The sequence below is a fragment of the Urocitellus parryii genome, chromosome 3 (genome assembly GCF_045843805.1).
Source record: "Urocitellus parryii isolate mUroPar1 chromosome 3, mUroPar1.hap1, whole genome shotgun sequence".
Classification (NCBI taxonomy): domain Eukaryota; kingdom Metazoa; phylum Chordata; class Mammalia; order Rodentia; family Sciuridae; genus Urocitellus; species Urocitellus parryii.
This window is the reverse complement of record NC_135533.1, coordinates 22,490,472-22,510,814: the sequence shown is the minus strand read 5'-3', so window position 1 is coordinate 22,510,814 and position 20,343 is coordinate 22,490,472. Positions and strand designations below refer to the sequence as shown.

Below are 20,343 nucleotides of genomic sequence, written 5' to 3'. Positions count from 1 at the left end.
TCTCCTCCTTCCCTAAAAACACTCTGAATTTAAAGCTTATGCTTTAAATGTATCATTTTTACCATCATATCTGGTAACATATAGACTCCAGGTTACTTCCTTATTTAAAAAAAAAAAAAAATTACACACACACATACACACTATTACCTTGCTCACTGTCACTCTAAGAATTGGTGATCTTACCAGCCATATAGACCTTATCCCTGAAACTCTGACTTCTCCATTTCCTGACCTCCTTTTAATGATCCTGTCCTTTCTCCCATAAAAAATCATTCACTTCCATTGTCACAACCTATATCATTGAGAGTATCCCTTTCCATTTTATTTCCAAGCAACTCACTCCCCAAATACCACTCCTGATCCAATCATTCTTTTCATTCCACCATGTCCTACAATTTGTTGATCCTATCAACTTATGCTGACCCAATCAGGCCTACCACCAGAAACCTGGCTGCAAAATCAGAGCCACACAGAGGCAACAGCCTTCCATGACTTTTATAACAGCAACCCTCTAAGATCCACTCCAACAGTGTAAAATGCCTCATTTTCTAGTCTCATGCCTCTAATAAATACTTAATCCCATAATATTCTTAGTGATTCCACTTCCCTGATTGAACGCTAAATTTCTGGAACAGAAAGAGGTTAAAGGGAAACAGTACCTGCTATGAACTAAGATTATTTCTCTGATTTGATTAAAAGCATTAATGACTCTGTTTCCAGTGGTAAAACACAAGTAGTCTAAGGTATACAGAGGCAAAATATTTAAATTACCATCTGCAGGCAAGGACCTATGAAAGATAAAGTAAGCCGATGACATCAGAGAACATTTTAGTAAAAATAAGTTGCTAAAAATTTAAGTTGTTGGGTTGGGGATGTAGGTCAGTGGTAGAGCACTTGTCTAGAATGCACAAGCCTTGGGTTCAATTCTCAGCACCACAAAACAAGTTTTTATTATAAGTTGCTCAATAAAAATAATGAAATAACTAGTTGTTCCTTAGTATAATGGAAAGCTATTATGAGGGTAAAATAAAAGGATAAGCTTAGAGCTTTAAATGCACAGCTCAAGATCTGTATAAGGGATCAAAAATCTTCTATAACTACCTTAATGTCAAGTGGCCACAGAATGGGAAGGCAAATCCTGCAGGTAGCTGAATTCCAATGCAAATTTAATTCAAACTCTTGCAGGAGCAGCTTATGTTAAAATTAGCACCTTGACTGGCAAGAGGGCCTTGAAAATTGAGATGGGGACACATGGACAGATTCTGATAAAGGTGAGTACCTAGAATTCCTAAATTCTGCCAAGCATTCTTTGCCAACAGAAACAGTTCTTCTTTTCATGTCTGAGGAAATTAGTCCCCCTTTGCCTTACAGGGTCCTGCTGATCTACCTAAGGACCTACTCCTACAACCTTACATTAATCTAGACACATGACCAGACTCAAATCCCAGGAAATCCTGGGGATAGAACATAAAACATGACCTGTGCTAATATGCAATACATATGAAAAGAACAGCAAGACTGGCCAGCTTGGGCTGTAGCTGTAGCTCAGTGGCAGAGCACTTGCCTAGCATGTGTAAGACAGAGGGTTTGATCCTTACTACCACATAAAAAGAAATACAATAAAGGCATTCTGTCCATCTACAAATACAAAAGAAAAAAAATTTTTTTTAAAGATTGGTCAATTTATGCTAATAGCTGAGAGAGAGATATCCTAGATCACATTTCTGTATGTTTCTGTGTTAGAATTGGGCAGAAGAGAAATATGTGCCACATTTACATGAAAAGAAAAGCAGCAGCCATTACTCTCTGAAGGTTGGGTGGTCTGTGGTAATGAGAGGCAGATGCAGAACTGCTGGCAGAATTAGTTTGTCTCACTCTTCTCTTTTGCTATCCCCTGCCCCTTCTCTACTCCACAGTCAGCTCTTCTTTTTTTTTTCTTTTTTTATTGGTTGTTCAAAACATTACAAAGCTCTTGACTTATATATTATATCATATTTCATACATTAGATTCAAGTGGGTTATGAACTCCCATTTTTACCCCAAATACAGATCAGCTCTTCTTCTTTACTGCAGCCCTGCTGACCAAAAACCTCAAGTACTCCAGAAACTTGACTACGAACTGACAGGTGTGGCAGCTTTGCACACTGACTTCTATACCAGTCCACCTTTGCAGTGTCATGGCAGAAACTGAATATTAACTGTTTTTTATGACTGCAGGGTAGATCTGTGGAGGAATAGCTATAATACTATATACTTTATTAACTCAATTCCTTCATTTTCACACGTCCTTTAATGAGCATTTAAAAGTTTTATAAAGACAGTTTTTCAGTAATTTTAAACATTTCAAGCAACCCTCCCCTAATTTAGAACACTCTAAGTTCCCTGGGAAAAACAAATTAAAAGTTTTTTTCATTGAAAAGAATAAAAAAAGAACTTACATCATTAGATTGAAACAATCGGGTCATTGCAAAGAAGGCTTCTGTAGCTTCCACAGTTCCAAAGTGTTCACCCTAAGTAAAATGTAAAACAATTTAAACAGAAATATGTATGTGCGTATGTGTGTGTGTTGTGTGTGTGTACACACATATACACACACCCACAACACACACACACACACACACACACACACACGATTTTTTTTTAGGATATTTTCTTATGCAAAAATCTTTTAGAATTCAGGAAAAAAAAATTCTTTGTAAACATTCTGCCTCTTGGTGGTTTTTCTGGCTTTCGATTTATAAACCCACATGGCTATTTATCCACTTCTTACTTAAAATAATTCAGTATCACACACTACACTTAAAAGTTCTAGATTAGTGTTCTCTAGGCTTTCAGCAGAAATTGTTTTTATTTCCTTCAAGAAGGATTTACCAAGAGGCAAGTACAGCTACTAATCAGAATAGAATGGTACTATTATACTGCCAAAGAGCAGAGATCATACCTTATACATTTCTATAATCTAATGCCCAGCACAATGCCTGACATATGATAGGAGCATAATAAATATGAAACTGTAAAGAACTGTCCATGAGGAATCCCAGAAAACGCAGCAAACTGGGATCCAACCAAAAGGGTCAGACTCAGATTTGTCATATTAATAAGATTTACAGGGCTCCTAGAGATCTGAAGACACTGGCCCAAACCTTAAAATATGATTCAGAACAGAGCTTTACAAACTTAAATTGCAGATTTCAAATCAGTGGAATCCTAGGGTGAAGGCTGAGATTTTTGCATTTGTAACAAGCTCCCGATGATGCAAAGGCTGCTGATCCAGGAATCATATTGAGTAATAAGGTGTAAGATAACCTACTGTCACTAATTTTCAAACCATTCATATCATAGAATATCTGAAATAATGCCATTTCAATATTTAATTTCTTCATTAAGAGCAATTTATATAAAATTTTAGGCTAAATCTCTTTTCAGAGCTTCAGATTTCACATCAAATATAGCTAGTTTTCAATCTATTTACCATGGGTGTTAAGAATAACTTTTTTTTTTTTAAAGAGAGAGAGAGAAAGAATTTTAATATTTATTTTTTAGTTTTCGGCGGACACAACATCTTGTTTGTATGTGGTGCTGAGAATCGAACCCGGGCCACACGCATGCCAGGTGACACACTACAGCTTGAGCCACATCCCCAGCCCAAGAATAACTTTTGATTAAAAAAAACCAGCAAAAGTTTTGATTTAAAAAAAAAAAAAGTAAAAAAGGTTTGACCACTATTCTAGAAGTGTGTGATACTGAATTATTTTAAGTAAGAAGTAGATAAATAGCCATGTGGTTTACAAATTGAAAGCCAGTGAAAGTTTAGAATGAAAGACAAAGTATAATAAGAATTTTCAATTATTTAAATCAGAGTGTTCAACTTGCTCATTAGCAAGAGATTACATTCTTTCTGTCATAAAAATTTACTGAATACCTAGAAGCCCATGTACTTTATAGTTCTATTAGAAAACCTTAAATCCCTGCTTTTTTAAGCCATAGTCAATTTGGATAAATTTTTGTAGCACACTTTGTGTTCAAATTGGTTAAACCTACTTTTTGACTTGAAATTCAGAGAACATATGGCTCTGTCAACTCCAGTAGAAACTGAAAAGTATTTTTCCATAAAGCTCTAATAAGAACAAGGAAAAAAGATAAAAATGAATGTTCCCAAACCTGTTTATGTAGTTAGCTATGTTTTTGCTATGCTTGATAATTTCTTTATCAAGATAATTCAGTGTTTCAACATGAGTTGTCCTATTAAAACTGATATTGGCCAATGTAAAAATATGGATACTCTGAATCAACTTTGTTCTAAATTATTTATATAATAGGTTTAACCAATTTGAACACAAAGTATGCTACAAAAATTTATCCAAATTGACTGTGACTTAAATGTTTCTAATATGCTGTCAAAGAGGGGTTATGCTGTTTGTGAACAAATATATTTTATTTAAAACTATATGATTGTTGCCCAGTCTCCATTTGCAAAAAATGTAGCTTCATTAAATCTCTGGATGAGGTTTTCAGTTACAAAACAGTAAAGGTAAAATATTCTCTCAGAATTCAAATTGGAAGCTAAGTTTTCTTAGCATCATATATAAACTACCTGATACATATGGTATATTATATGCGTGTGTATACATGTGCTTATATACATAATACAAACACACACACACACACATATATGGGATCAACAAAATCATAAGGCTCTATGATTTTGATCATATGATCAACAAAATCATAAGGTTCATGTTTTTTAAACAGTTTGAAGCAAAAAAGTAAATAAATAATAAAATTAATAATAATAGAAAGAAGAATCTACATTCTTTTTTTTTTTTCCTGGTTGTATACAAAGTATATTCACACCAATTCGTGTCTTCATACACGTACTTTGGGTAATAATGATCATCACATTCTACCACCATATATAACCCCATGCCCCCTCTCTTCCCCTCTAACCCCTCTGCCGTATCTAGAGTTCATCTATTCCTCCCAAGCTCCCTCTCCCTATCCTACTATGAATCAGCCTCCTTATATCAAAGAAAACATTCGGCATTTGATTTTTTGGGATTGGCTAATTTCACTTAGCATTATCTTCTCTAACTCCATCCATTTACCTGCAAATGTCATGATTTTATTCTCTTTTACTGCTGAGTAATATGGCTCAGCGGTAGAGCACTTGCCTCGCATGTGCAAGGCCCTGGGTTCAATCCTCAGCACCACATAAAAATAAATAAATTTGGGCTGGGGATGTGGCTCAAGCGGTGGCGCGCTCGCCTGGCGTACGTGCGGCCCGGGTTCGATCCTCAGCACCACATACAAACAAAGATGTTGTGTCCACCGAAAACTAAAAAAAATAAATAAATATTTTAAAAAATAATAATAATTAATTAATTAAATAAATTGGAGACTGGGGATATAGCTCAGTTGGTAGCAGGCTTGCCTCCCATGCACAAGGTCCTGGGTTCAATCCCCAGCACCACCAAAAAAAAAAAAAAGAATCTACATTCTATGACTACAATTTTTTTTGTTTATTTTGTCCACTATAACCCTAGTGCCTAGAACAGTGCATAGGACATAGTAGGCATGCAATAAATATTTGCTGAGTGACTCAATGAAAATCATTCTTGAATGCTACTGTGGGTTCAGTACTATTTCCATTGCTTGATATTTATTTCACTTAATCATTATAATTCTATACAACAGATATTATCGTAATGCCAATTTGCAAAAATGGACATTAAGGCAATCAATGGTTAAATTACTTGCCCATAATCAGATTATTGAACATGAATATTCAGTAGTAATATTGAATATTACATTAATAATGAGTAGTGGAATAAGAATAATAAGTATAAATCTGAATATTAAAAATCAAAGCCTTAAAACATCACTATTATACAAAAAAAATCTAAAATTTGTCTGACTTTACAGTATATTTTCAGAGAGACATAAAGACCCCTAGATAAATGTAAACAATGTGTGCTAACTAGTGGTTATTAAATTCAAATCAATGTATTTGTTGAGAATATACTATATGCTTAAAGCCAGTTTAAATACTTCATCATATAAAAATAAATAGATTTCATAGTCCCTTGCTCAAGAAGTTTTACACATTGTTCTGGTGAATACACATTTTGGATTTTAAAATTAAATGAATTTTTTAAAAAATAATTATACTTTCCAGAAAGTAGTTTCTGTATGTTACATATGTGTTTCTATTCTAGGACACAAATCTAAGGAAAATAAAAATAATTTACCTGGTTCAGTAAATAAAGAATCTTTGTAAGAATATGCAAACATCTTCTTGGATTGATGGGGGTTTCATTGAATATACGAGCCTACAGAAACATGCAAAATATTACTGTTACATATAGTGTATTTTCTACCTTTTTCTAAATCAGAATACAACAAATCAACTTTAATAATGAAGACTTTTAAAATACAATATCCAAAGAATATAGTTGTCTCTAGTCCTCAGTTTACTATGGTAGCTGATTAATTATTAGATACGGCCTTGATTTTCCAGTCTGTATTTTCTAATTCATTCCCTAAGGTCTATTACAACTTTATGGGCTTTATCTGTTAAGAAAGAGAATTTTTACCTACCTCATATGAATGCAAAATGCTCAATATCTAACTTCTTCTAACAACCTTGCACTAAACACCTCTTTTCACATTTTATTTAATATTACCAACACATGGCAGAGCCTGCATGTCTTTGCACTTCTCTCAGCTCTAGATTCTCCTGTGACAAGTTAAGTCCTCTTCCTTCTCCCTCCAGTTTATATGCTCTGCAATCAGTTACATTCCTTAATATTTATTTCGGAGGTCCTGACTCTAGTATCCCAGAGGTTCTCTGCCCGCCATTCTAAAACAGAAAAGAGGCAGCACAATGTAATTCCAAGTCATACCTCCTGTAAGACAGCACTCTTCTCCAGATGCTGGAAAGGATTGGAACCACTACCTAAAGCATAAAACAAAAGAATGTCTTCAGTAGCTATCCTACATACTTATTTTCTAGAGAAGGGTACTGAATGCTTTAGAAATCTCACCTAAGTGAGACCTCACTTGGCTACTACAGTGATAGTCATTACTAATATGTATATAACTTGAATAAAATCATTTTGATTTTGATACGAGTTCTGTCATTTGACACAGTGTAAGAGGTTGGACTTCTCTTTTGCAGGAGTGTCTTCATTCTCTACCCTCTTTTTTATTCCCATGAATGTTTATAAATATGTGTCATTTCCACAACAACCAAGATTAATGAGATTATGGTAGGGAACTTTTGATTTTCCTAAAAGAAAGCCTTATTTTATGTGTTTTTAACATTTACTGAGAGGCAGAATTGGAAGAATTTTGCAAAGAATTACATAAACAAAAAGTTGGATGGGGCTGTGGAGGTTAACTACCCCAACCTCTTAACGCACTACGTGAGAGTAGCCATCAACACTGACAATATTTTTCTTTTTTCAGGTGACTTGGCATATTCCCGGTTTGCCTTGGACCACAGGCGGGTATAAAGACGCAAGTCACTTTTGGATGCCTGAGCATTAGTCCATCAGTGTCCCACAGGGCAGGTTGGGCCCCCCGCCCCAGGAAGATTAGAAGGTACAGACACCTCAAAGTCCATATACACGCATACGCTGCATCGTCGACCCCAGCCCCGAGAACAGGGCGCTCCCATTCCGAGCCTAACCCCACCAGCAACCCCCACGCTGCCGCAGAGAGCAGCGTACGCACTCCTTAGCCCCCGCCAGGGACCCTCCGGGAATCAGCGCGGAGGGGCTCCGTCGGGGGCGGGAACGGGGGTGGGGACAGGGGCCGGGGCGGAGCCGCCCTTCAGGCCCAGGCAGCGCCGCGCGCCGAAGCGGGAGCGCGCGGCCCAAGGGGAGGCCCCGGCACCCGGGGGAGGGGCTACGGGCAGGCCCCCGGCAGGAGCGGACGGCCCCTCGCACGGCGGCGCCCACGCCCCCAGCCCCGCCGTTCCGGAAAGCAGGTGGCGGCGAGCGAGGGAAGGGGACCCCCGAGGCTGAGATTGAGAGTCAGAAGCCCCGCGCGTACCAGACTCTTCGTCCTTCTTGTCGAATTTTTTAATCATCTTGGACGACTTCCCAGCGCCCAGACCCACAGCAACCGTCCCAGGCGCCGCTGCCGGCAAGCGGAAGAGGCTGCAGGAAGGCCGGCCCCGTGTTCTCTCGCCGGTTGGGCCTCCAGGCCGTCACTCGGGGCCAAGGCCCGCCCTCCCGGGCCGTCGTGGCCGCCTTCGCCCCCTGGGGACGTAGCCACGCCCTCCCTGGCCGCGCGGGGGCGGGGCCAGGCGCTGCCCCAGGGGCTTGTCCCGCCCACCCAGCTCGCGCCTCCGCAGCCCACGCCTGCGGCAGCTGCAATGTAATTTTATTTGGTCAGCGATTTCTGCAGACTCCTCCTATCCCTGGAGAACTAGGCGGGAGGCCTTAAGAGGTTTTTTTTTCACTTAATGACAGTGGCATTTTTGATAATCCACTGTTGAGCCTTTCCGTTGCGGAAGGAGCTTTCCCCTGGCACAATTCTGGTGGGCTTCTCTTCTAGCAGCGATGAAAGTGTGAGTGGTTCCCAAAGCATCTGGGGAGTCAGCATTTCATTCACAGACTTCTTGGAAACTACGACAAAGCACAGGACACCTTGATGAATGTGCATTTCCAAAAGTAGTAGAGGAATACTTACTGAGTGGCACGGAAGGTCCAGAAACCTGGTCTTTACTCTTTATCAAGAGTAACTATCATTTCCAACCTTCTTTATAATTCCGGATCCTTACTCTTCATCAAAACCCATATTGTCAGTTTAGGATCTTCTTTGCCTGGTCCCACCCCTTTTAAGTGATTTCCTCTGCAATTATATTGACACTTCAGTCACAATTATTATCATGCACTCATTCATGTGCATAAAAGGCCTTTACTCAAAATGTATGTTGGCTTTCTATTGTCTGAGACTGTGACAAACTTTTGCTTCATTTGACTTCAGTGATACCACTTTAGTCAGGCTCTTTTTCAATCTCCACCTGTTCTTTGCAAGTTTCTATCGTTGGATCTTCTTGCTTCTGCCCTTCCCCACTTTTGGACACTTTTTGCCTTGTAAATATCCCTTGAATCTGTACACTTATTCCAAGCTGCTCTCACCTTGGTTCAGGTCCTATGGTTGACCTCTTACCCTCCTTAACTAGATTTCACAGCTTCCACCCAAACTGTTCTAAGTGTACTCTTTCCTGATTTGGATGCCTGATAAACAAGGGGCATTATAGGGGGGTGGGGGTGGGGGTTGAGGAGATATTAGCTGTTCCTTTGCTTTAAGTGGGAATATTGGTTCAACTCTCCAGCAGATTCATTTTTGTATAGGAAATGCATCATGACAGACTTTATGTACAAAAGCAGACTAAGTATCCTTTGATTTTATTTATGTGTTTTTATTAGGAAAACTGAAAAGTCACCCTAAATCTAAAGAAAAGCTACATACTGAGATATTAAAGAGTTCTCTTTATAATGTAAATGCATCCTGTGCTCTTGCAAAATTAGAGGAATTCTAATCTAGGTTAGATTCTAGAGAAATTCCCCCACATATGGATTTAAGCTGAACTGCCTCTATCCTACATCTGGTATCATTTAAGATTTAACTTCGACTTGACTAAATGTACTATATTAACTATTATATTTGTTTTATCTGACTTATAAAGCTCAAACCATACTTTCCAGGTGAAGTTTCTCTCTTGAAAAAAAAAGATACTTGTACATCTGAAATATTCTGGGACTGAAAACAGACATAGTATTTAGGACTTTTTTTTTTTTTTTTTTTTTTGGTAGTACTAGGGATGGAACTCAGGGGCTTAGGGGTGCTCTACTACTGAGCTATATTCCCCAGCCATTTTTACTTTTTAATTTTGAGACAGGTTCTTACTAAATTGCCCAGGCTGACCTTCCTGTGTCAGCCAGTGGAGTGACTAGGATTACAGGCACGTACCACCATGCTCACAGGACAAAAAATTTTAAATCTTTAGGCTGGGGGTATAGCTCAGAAGTAGAGTGCTTGCCTAGCATGCACCAGTAGTCCCTGGGTTCAATCCCCATCAGCCAAAGGGTGGGGGAAGGATTTTGCTAAGTAAATAATGGGACAAATAATACATAAATATGTGAAAAACTATGAAAGTGGTAGATGATAGAGTTTGGAAAAAACTGCTAGTGCTTTCTTGAAATTTGAGGATTTAAACTTCTTTTAGTTCTCAGCTTCCTTGCTACAAGGGAAAACAATGTCTAGAACCACCATGACAGGTGCCAATCTGCCCATATCTCTTAATCCCTGTAGGTTCTACCTCCAGCCCACATCTCAGTCCAGTACACCACTGCATTGAGAGAAAAGAGCTTACCATTTTTCCTCATATCCCTTTCACAGACTGGAGCAAAACTGAGCTGAGGGTACATTTTTTTCTGTTTCTTCAAAGCAAACACTTTTGAATACTTTCCTTCACTTTTGAAGTCATTGTCAGTGGAAAACCTTAACAAAGACAACAACAGAAATTCATTTAGTAGACCCTAGGGCAAGAGGTTAATGGTACCAGTCACTTTAAAGTTGGCTACATCCTCAGAGATTCTGTGGGAGAAGAAGGGACAATGCCAAGAGACTGCCCATAGGGACAGAGAGGCAGTATTAGTCAGCTGCAAGGGACATTTATATTACTTAGCACCATAACCATTGGTGCCAAGTTAACTTGGAAGTAACTTCAAAATCTCTTTCTTCTCTGCAAACTAGATAAAGGTTGCTCCAGTAACTAATTTCAAAGAGAACTTCTTTTGTCTTTTTGCTCTTATTCTATAGTTCTTAACTTGTGCTACGGGTCTATGTCTTGGGTTTCCTTAAAACACAGATTAGAATACAGCACTTTTCTTCACTCTTGAAGTCTTTGTCAGTGGAAAGCTTTAGTTATGCATTACTGTTTCTCTTCCATTAGCATGGAAATGAAGTTGAAGGTCATGTCAAGAAGCTATTAGACATGTTTCCCACAATCAAAATTTTGTGACAAGCATTCTTTTTTTTTTTAAAGAGAGAGTGAGAGAGGAGAGAGAGAGAGAGAATTTTTAATATTTATTTTTTAGTTCTCGGCGGACACAACATCTTTGTTGGTATGTGGTGCTGAGGATCGAACCTGGGTCGCACGCATGCCAGGCGAGCGCGCTACCGCTGTGACAAGCATTCTTATTGCCCCCTTTTTCATACAACCTTATCCCAAGCCCCTTGGAGCCCCCTTTCAAGTTTGTTAAATTGTATACAGAAGAGACAGTAACACAAATAAGGAAAAGATAGGAAAGAAATTAAGTTAAAAAAAAAGAGCCAGAATTTCACCTAAACCATTGTTCTCGCTTGGATGTAGGATCATCTGGCCGTTTCATAGGGAAGATTGGTTTTAGTCTGGATCTTAACTTTTTTTTCTGAGACATCAGGGGCAGGAAGAAGTTCTCACTGGGTTTTTGATTATGATGAATTTCCTGTGGCAGAGGGAAGAAGAGAAAGTGAGGAAGTCAGCCCAGTCTCTTGGAACTTCAAGGTTGAACCAAGTTCCTGGACTAAGTTATGATTCCCCTAAAACTATGCAACCAAATATATCAAAGTGGGAAGTGGAAACTCAGAAGCCAGAACCATAGGAAGCAGTGCCCTGAGCTGGATAATATGTATTCTTTCATTGCCAAATGATTTGTCCAAAGCTTGGTCAGTTTCCTAAGCAATTGATCAAACTTGCCTACTGGCCCTTGGAAGTGAATGGCAGGGGAAGTTGCCCAGTTTAGAGAAGGATTCTGTTAGTGAATTTGTTAACAAGTTGAGAAATAGATCCCATATGGAACTCTACCTTCCTTTTTTGGAGATGGCTATGTTATCCACATTACTTTCTCCATCTACAGGGATAGGGCCATGGAATGGGATGTTTTGTGAGGTAATAATTTCATCATTCTTAAAGGTCATAGAATTGAAGATTTTCAGTCTTAAAAGTTATCCAGTATAACTGTTCATCTGATACTTTTATCCCCTCAATTTCATTATCAAGTGATCAGTCTTCCTATGCTTCAAAACAAAACAAAACAAAACAATTTCATCTTTGATCAGCTATCTCCCTATAACTTTTACCCAGTAATCCAAACAGAGCAAATCCAATGCCTCTTTCACAGACAAATTTTTGAAGAAATCTGTCATGTTCCTCCTAAGCTCTATTTCTTCCGGGCTGAACATTGCCAATATCTTGAAGTTTTCCTCATATGACATGGTTTTGTTTCCCTTATTCTCCTGATTTATCTCATTTGAGAAAGTTACAATTTATATTTTTCCCCAACATGTGGCAATCTAAAATAAAAACTATACTCTCGCCTTAGGGATTGCATCACCAACCCCATTTAAAGTGTCTACTAAAAAATCATTATCACTTCTGATAACCTTCCCTAACTACACTATCTAAAGTTGTCTTTCACAGTCCATCCATTTATCTTGCTTTGGCATGGTATCTATCATGTTATGCATTTTCTGTATGATTTTTACTTCCTTATGGTCTGTCTACCTCGCTAGAATTAAACTTCATTGAAACAAAGACTGGTTAGTCATATATATATATATATGTATATATATATATATATATATATATATATACACACACACACACACACACACACACACATATATATATATATGTATATAATATATTATTATATATTATAATATATATTTGGGGGGACCAGATATTGAATTTAGGGGCACTCAACCCCTGAGCCACAACCCCAAACCTATTTTGTATTTTATTTAGAGACAGGGTCTCACTGAGTTGCTTAGTGCATCGCCATTGCTGAGGCTGGCTTTGAACTTGTGATCTTCCTGCCTCAGCCTCCTGAGCCACTGGGATTGCAGGCATGTGCCACCATGTCCATCTAGTCACTAATATATTGCTAGTACCTCAAATGGTGCTTGGCACATAATAGGTTCTTGCTAAGAGCCATAGCCAAGTAGTATTTTTGGTTGAAAGGTGACGCCAGCAAGCCATTGAGATGATATGATTATGTTAAGATCTGCATTCTTATGGATATTAGACCCCTGCTGTCCACCTTGGCCTGCTAAGGGACTCCTGGAGAGTTCCCATTGGTTGGGGAAGTGCGGTAGGAGGGAATTCCAGAGGAGGGACTTCCTGTTGGGTTCTGGGAGACCACCACATGTGTCGGTTGGCAGTTTTTTCCCTGGAGCGTAGGGGGTATTGGCAGCAGTTTCAAAAATAAAGTTTGTTCCTGCTTGAGTGGCTCGTGATTCTCAACAAATATTGTTTGAATGAATGAAAGAATGAATGAATGACCAACCTATTCATTGACATGTCAAGCTTTTTCTTTCAGAATGTTAAGTCCTTTAAAGCTGCTGCTGAACCATGATTTCTTAATTCTGAATTCATTGTCTTTAATTGGTTTTAGTTTTATTAAAATCTTTTCAAGTTACCTCAACTAATAGGTGTTTTAGTGAAAGAGCAAATGTGTCTAGGAAGTAAAGACATAGCCAATGACTCAGCCATAAAAAGAGCAGAAACCTTAGTAGAACTGTATTTCATGGCAAAAAAAAAAAAAAAAAAAAAAACTAAAAAGATATTTGGAGTCCAAAATGGCACTATAAAAGGACCACCATTTTGACTCTCGCATATCACTAACATGTCCCTCCTACTTTCTTCCTGCTTCCTTCTTCTCTACCTTATTCATTCCTCTCTCTCTTTCCCCCACCCTCTCCTTCTGTATTTCTATTTTCCTATAACTTGAACCCACCCATACCCTACTTTCATGGCCCCTGCAGTACCCCTCTTCCTCATGTTTTGGGTCATGGCTTTACTCTATGAATCCTTTCTGCTTTCATTCTTACTGCTTTCCCAATTCAGGTGCCTGGAAACAAGAATCTGTGTCGCTCAGGAATGTCAGTTATTACTAAGCTGGTTGACTTCTGTTTTGTTTTGGTTCATTTTGGTTTGGGGGTACCAATCCATACCACAGATCACTAACCAGACTATGAATTATGCTTCACTGGGTCCAGTATCCTTCTCTGGTCCATGCTAGAAGTAGAGATAGGTCAAATTGTACAAAATAGAATAGGGGATATTCCCTTCTTCAGGAGACTGTGGGAAGAGTCGTTTCACTTAAAAGGGACTGTAACAGTCATCACTGTGATAGACACACTAGTATCATTCTACAGTTTGCCTACTGGAACCCACACTCTTCTTCTACATGGACCTGGGCATAGTAAAAGAATGCTTTTCATGTATACAATCCTAAATTCACAAAAGATTGTCTTTCCCAGTCAGGGAATGAGAGGATGCAGCGTGAATATTAAAGAGCCATTGTAGATATTGCAAAATCAGTCTTTAACAATCAGAGCCTAACTTTGTCTATTAATTCAATTTAGTCAGTTCCACAATTTGCTCATGAATATGATCAGGTTCTGCACCTAACCAGCTGTTGGAAGAAAGCTCTTCCTGCACCAGCTTACATGTTAGCCTTGCATTTCCTTCTCTGTGTTGAGCAGGGCAATCCTAGCCTGGCATTTATTTCTCTCTCAGTGCACATTATATCCATTAACAGGAGAAATGACCTCTGCACTTACTTTCAAAGTGCACCCGAGAGACCACAAGCAATGAATTCATTAATTTCTTTGTCAGTATATTCCATTAGATATTAACATTTTATCTTCTACTTGAAGAGGATACTCTGATTGCTATCCATCTAGGAACTAAGGAAACACTGACTCCAAATGCACCACATTTTATTATAAGTGTCTCTCTTGGGATACCGAATTTCCAGAATCTAATTTCTATCAAGATTCTTTTGTTTGCACTTTCACTTATCTCATTTAATTTCTTCCTGTTAGATTAAGCCCTCCCTCAAGGCTGTCAAGATCTTTCTTAGATCCTGATGCCTAAATATCTCTTAAATCAATTTGCTTTATTTCCTCTGCTATTGACTTAGTTCAAATATTCAGTATCTCTCATTTTGACTATTATAGTAACATGAAAACTAATCTTTCTAGTTTTTGTCTCTTGGATTACTAATGCACCTTCTTCAACCTGCAAAATGCTCTTTCTAAAACGCAAATTTGATTACATCCTTTTATCTCCTACCATTTACTCTCTACATCTCCCTGAATGTGCCTGGCTTTCTCATTTCTCCATGCCTCCACACACTTCCCTCTGATTGGAACATTCTCCTATTCCTTTGTCGTGAGTCACCTCCTTGATTACTCCCTTTTCCCCAACAGAGGTACTGTTCTCTATTCTATGTTACTTCTGTATCTTGTCGATTCTTCAATTATTCATATATCCTGGTGAGTTAGAATTACTTTTTTATATCTCACTTTTTTTTTTATCTTTTGGATTCCAACTTCCTTCAAGATAGAAACTGTCCTGTGATCCATCTTTATATTCTGGTTTTTACCTTATTGAGTGCTCAGCAATTGTTTATTGAATGGCATTCGAACATCTTTAACTTATAATGGAGTTCCAAATGTCTATCTATGGTAATGGTTAATTTCCTTTTCCTCTCTCCTATCATCCAGAAGCAATGGGTATAATTTATTGACTCTCTTCTCATTTAGATACCCGCTTTTCTTCATTACTCATTTCCTGATTCATCTTTTACTATTTTATTCTCGATTACAAAGCCAGTGGACAGTTTCCCCTTTGTTACAAATGTCTTTGACCAAAAACTCAGGAAGAACACTTTCTAATTTACACCCCATCTTCTCCCTGAAATAAAGTTTCATGGCTTAAGCTGATAGAATTCCTATTCTGCCTATTGCCAGGCCCTCCAGATTCTGTTTTGTGAAGTATATATCCAGAAATGAGAAGGAAGAGGTAGTTTCCTGAGTACCATTCTCCATGTTGTTAGTTCCTTAATCCAGATTAATTAATTAATTTCTAATTCTTCAGAGTTCATACTTGAGTTGCCAGGAAAATCCCTGGGTGCCTTACCTCGAGCAATAACTTTTGGGAAAAGTATTTTGGAGTGCCATCCTTTTCCTGCTGGTTGATTGAGTAGGGAGGTGGGTTATTGGTCATAATCAGTAAGGTCAAATCCTGATCAAACTCGGTTACTTTTAACATGAAGCTGGTGGTTTTCCTGTTTTGATCCAGGAATTTCTGTAGTACAGTGGATTTCAAAGGTTCATAGTACCGGGCCTGAGCAGATAGGTTTCCAGAGAGACAAAGAGATTAGATCAAGAGAAGACTAGCAAACCAATTGACTCATCTTTCTTCTCTGTGGGGTAGAGTGAGAGGTTGAGCAGTGACTGGGAAAATCTGTCCCCAAAACTGTTGATCCAAAACCACAGGAAGCTCTTTGTCCCTGACTTCCTTCAGAGTATTAATTCCCCTGCAAAAAGGCCCAGGGGCTGAGGCAAGGCAACAGAAATGTTCACACAGGAACAGGAACAAAATGATTTAATTCTTAAAAAAAAAAAAAAAAAAAAAAAAAAAAAAGGTGTAACATAGTATTCAGCACAGTGGGGCAAACCAAGAAGTATTTTTGTGACCCAATGTTACCGGTCTTGTCTCAGCCACCATCTCTGAGGCAGAGAGTTTAACCAGGGACCCAAGCCCCTTGCTCAGGGAGTTCTCTAGGAGCATGTGCAGCTTCCCTTACTTCCCACCTGCAGACACCTCTCCCCTGGCACAGCAGCCCTTACAGGCTTTCATAAGCACAACTAGAAAGAAAAGACAGTCAAGAAACACACAGCATGTCACTTAAAAGCGTGGGAGGGCAAGGGCCGGCCCACTAAATTTGCTTTTCCAGCAATAGGATTAGAGAGAGAGGAAGGGAGGAGGAGAACTTGGATTATACATATGTTCTCCCTGATTATAAATATGTTTTCTCAACTTAAAAAATACCAACTGCGAGGACCACTTTCTGCCCAGGTCTCCCCTCCCACCTCACCACTAGGATCCGAGCTCCGCCTCAAACCTTATATTTCCAAGGGTGCTCTGCCTCCCTGTCCTGGGAAGGGGACCACGGCATTGGGAGGTTATCAGGGAATTAGGGGTACTGTGTGGTGGGCCTCTGCCTTGCTGCTAAATTTGTCCTTAGAGATCTCTTGGAGAAACATTTTTCCACCTACCAAATTTGGATGAACTGAGTAATACCGAAGGTTCTTTAGGACAAATTTGGATTGCCCGGTGTAATCAAAAACCTAAAGGCAATAAAAAGAAATATTGATTTCAAGTTACTCCTCCTTATCTCACCTTAGTCTCACTAAAAAGGGCTGTCCAATGCACCCTAATCTGAAACACTGGCCTTCATGTTTTGCACCCTGGTTTTCTGGAATGAAAGCCACAGCAAGGAGAGCAGGGGTCTGAGAGGGACGTTTGTAAAGGAAATGAAGACCAGACTTATGAAATGTCAGGTAAGGCTCTTTCAAGGTGAAGTAGATAAGCATAGCATCCACGCTCAGACAGGGACAAATCCCCAAGGAATCACACCCCTTGCTCTGCCTTTTCCTTATCTATAGGGGTCAGATGGAGTGGCCATCAACCTGGAGGACCCTCTTGAAGGAGAAAAGCAAGTTACAAAATGGCAATAAACCGGGGGTCGTGGATGCTAGGGGGCCATCAGGACAAGTCTGTCAATAGGGCTGGGAACAAACACACAGGGAAAGGGAGAAGAGATGTTGCATTTTTGAACATCTCTCTATGATTCTTCCAAAAACGTTACAAAAAGTAATTGAATTTTAGTATTGCTCTCTCTACTACTTTGCATTGGTGGTGGTCGAGCTGGTTATTTGTGGATTTTTTAGCGTCTCCTCTGGTAGTAGAGGAGCTGAGCCTCCTTCATCCCCTGCCTCCTGCTCCCAGCAGTGCTACCTCCTACTTGCTTAGCCCTAGGTTATTTAAGTATGAACCCAAGGGAGGAACACAAGGAGTGCGTTGTGTATGAATATAAGGAGTTGAAAGCTCCGAATTTCCTTCTTTTGCCTTGGCAAAGTCAAAAATTTGGGGGGAAAAAAAGGTAGGGAGCATGATCCTATTTTGGGATCAGCATTTCTAAAGATAGCTTCACCCACCAGGAGGTGATATGGTTCAATGTGGCGCAGGGGAAAAGAGACAAGCATGGGAAGGTGCATAAAGCAAGAAGGCAGACTGAGAAGAGGGAAGAAGTCAAGAATGGGACACAACGTGGGAGAGGAGTCGTTACTCCCCTCAGGGAGCAATATTGCAATTCTTGGGGGTTGGAAGAGGACTGGAAGAGGACTCACTTTTGGAAGGGTGAGATGAAATATGGGACAAATCCAAAGATACAGTTATTGTCGGGAACTAGAAGGAAATTCTCCTTCAAAGATTAGCCTGACAGCCCCCTGGGAGACATCCTGCCTGGAAGGCATCCTGCAGCTACCTATCTCCCTGGAACATCCTGCAGTTATCAGGATCATCAGACATCTTGCAGCTGGCAGTTTTACCACCCACATCCAGCAATTGCGGAGACCTTCCCCATCCCCAGCATATGAATACCTACCCACATCCAGCAATTGGGGAGACCCCCCCATCCCCAGCATATGAATACCCACCCACATCCAGCAATTGCTGATTAGAGAGCTTCCCCATCCCCAGCATATAAATACCCCTGTGTGAACAATAAAAGTTTGCAGCTTGATCAGAACTTTTGTCTTGCTGTCACCTTTCGTGTCTCTTGTCCCTTCATTCCTCCCCATCTAGGTTCGCTGCCCATGTTGATGTGTCCTGCCGGACGGGACATTTGGCGCCCAACATGGGGCTCGAGCCTTTGACTGAGAAGGAACGCTGTCCTCCGGGAAGACTTGGCCAAGCTGGAGCGTGAGATCGCCTCGGCAGACACGACCAAGAGACAGATCCGGGAGGAGAGCGAGGACGACGCAAGGTGAGTGACCCACCATGGGACAAGCAGTTTCGTCACATGAGTTGTTTTTGTCAGGCCTCAAGGAGGCCCTCAAGACATGGGGGCGCGTGTTAAGAAAAAGGACTTAAAATTATTCTTTTCATACGTAGGAGAATTGTGTCCATGGTTTCCCCTTGAAGGGACCATTGATGGTAAAAGATGGCTTAGAGTAGGAGAATGTTTAAAAGATTATTATGAATCCTTTGGCCCAGAAAAGGTGCCTGTTTCCACCTTTTCTTACTGGAACTTAATTAATGAACTTCTTAAAAGTTCACCCTTTGACAATGGTACCTTAAAACTTGTCAGGATTGGGGAAGAGGCTATGCATGCCCTTCAGTTAGTATAGACATAGACCCTTCCTAGTCTCCCCAGGACCCTGGGAACCTTCCTGGTCCCCCTCAAAATCCCGCCCTAATCAATAAGGCTCCAATGGTTACCAACCGCCTTTATCCAGTTTTAAATCCTGGAGACACATTAACCCCTGGGGAGGAGGCTACCTTGGAGAAGGAAGCAGCTCGCTACTATTCAGAAGACCCGCCACCTCTCAGGACCCTGCCACACCCTATAGGTCTTACACATCCACCTCCCTCCTATATCCCTCCTGCCTTTTGTGCTCTGGCCCTTCAGGGGCCAACTGCCCCCTCAGATATTTTTTCCCCACTTCCTCTGCCTAACCAGGCCTGACCCTGCTTAGTCAGTTTAACCAGTTCCTTCCAGACCTCAGCCAGGACTTACATTGATATGCAAATAGAAGAAGCCTGGAGTCCTCTCAGTAGGAGATAGAGTAAAAGCGTCTTTTTACCTGAACTCAAACTAGACCAAACCAAAAAGTAAATTGTATGGTATTTACTAATTACTGGCCGGTCATCTTTTTTAGGACTCTTGCTTTTTCTTAGATTCTGTATTTTTTTTGAGCTCATGATTTTCATCCTACAGACAAGTTAATGTTTTCTGATCAGTTCTATTTTTGATCAACTGTGGAGTTTTTAAACATTGCAATGGAGATTTCACCTGAAAAAACAGCTACAAGGCCTTGTATATGTGTGCACACTTGTGTTATGTGTTGTATGTTGGTATGTCTGTATGTGTGTATGTCCATATATCATGCAGTGTTATGACAATTGGCAGATATATGAGGAGCGCTCATAAAAAATTTAAAAAATGGATCCAAATATCTTTGACTCACATGATTCAAATGGTTCAATTTAAATTGGGTAAACAGATAAAAGTAAAGATGTCTTTAAAATTAAGCTTATAAGTTTTTCTAGGTGTTCAAAAAAAAAACCTAATAAAATGTTGATGTCTATGAAATAATTGCTTAAATTCAGAATTTACAAGTATTGTTTCAAAATGTGAACAAAAAAGAAGGTTAACAGATGGAAAAGAAAAACTAAAAGGTTCTAGATATGGATTTAATAGAGGG

General features: G+C 39.7%; 2 protein-coding genes across 2 annotated transcripts in view; both read right to left on the bottom strand.

Annotated features, from left to right (window-relative positions):
- Positions 1-8,156, bottom strand: part of Copg2 (coat protein complex I subunit gamma 2) — a 131,543-nt gene extending 123,387 nt beyond the window's left edge. Inside the window, exons 1-4 of the mRNA XM_026392778.2 lie at positions 8,056-8,156; positions 6,903-6,955; positions 6,249-6,329; positions 2,439-2,510 (exon numbers count right to left, since the gene is read on the bottom strand). Of these exons, the coding sequence (XP_026248563.1) occupies positions 2,439-2,510; positions 6,249-6,329; positions 6,903-6,955; positions 8,056-8,092 (243 nt within the window). The 5' untranslated portion in view covers positions 8,093-8,156. The remainder of the gene's footprint in view (positions 1-2,438; positions 2,511-6,248; positions 6,330-6,902; positions 6,956-8,055) is intronic.
- Positions 8,157-8,463: 307 nt separating this feature from the next.
- Positions 8,464-17,312, bottom strand: Tsga13 (testis specific 13). The gene is made up of 6 exons (XM_077796418.1): positions 17,307-17,312; positions 17,131-17,202; positions 15,989-16,195; positions 11,362-11,504; positions 10,388-10,515; positions 8,464-8,633 (listed from the first exon to the last, which is right to left on the bottom strand). The coding sequence occupies exons 1-6, from the start codon at positions 17,310-17,312 to the stop codon at positions 8,464-8,466; spliced, it is 726 nt and encodes a 241-aa protein (XP_077652544.1).
- Between the last annotated feature and the right edge of the window lie 3,031 nt (positions 17,313-20,343).

Coding starts and splice junctions, on each gene's coding strand:
- Tsga13 (XM_077796418.1), bottom strand. Junction 10,516..11,361: donor AAGCGAGAACAATGGTTTAG/GTGAAATTCTGG, acceptor GTCTTTGTTAAG/GTTTTCCACTGACAATGACT. Junction 8,634..10,387: donor AAGGGATATGAGGAAAAATG/GTAAGCTCTTTT, acceptor GCTTTGTCGTAG/TTTCCAAGAAGTCTGTGAAT.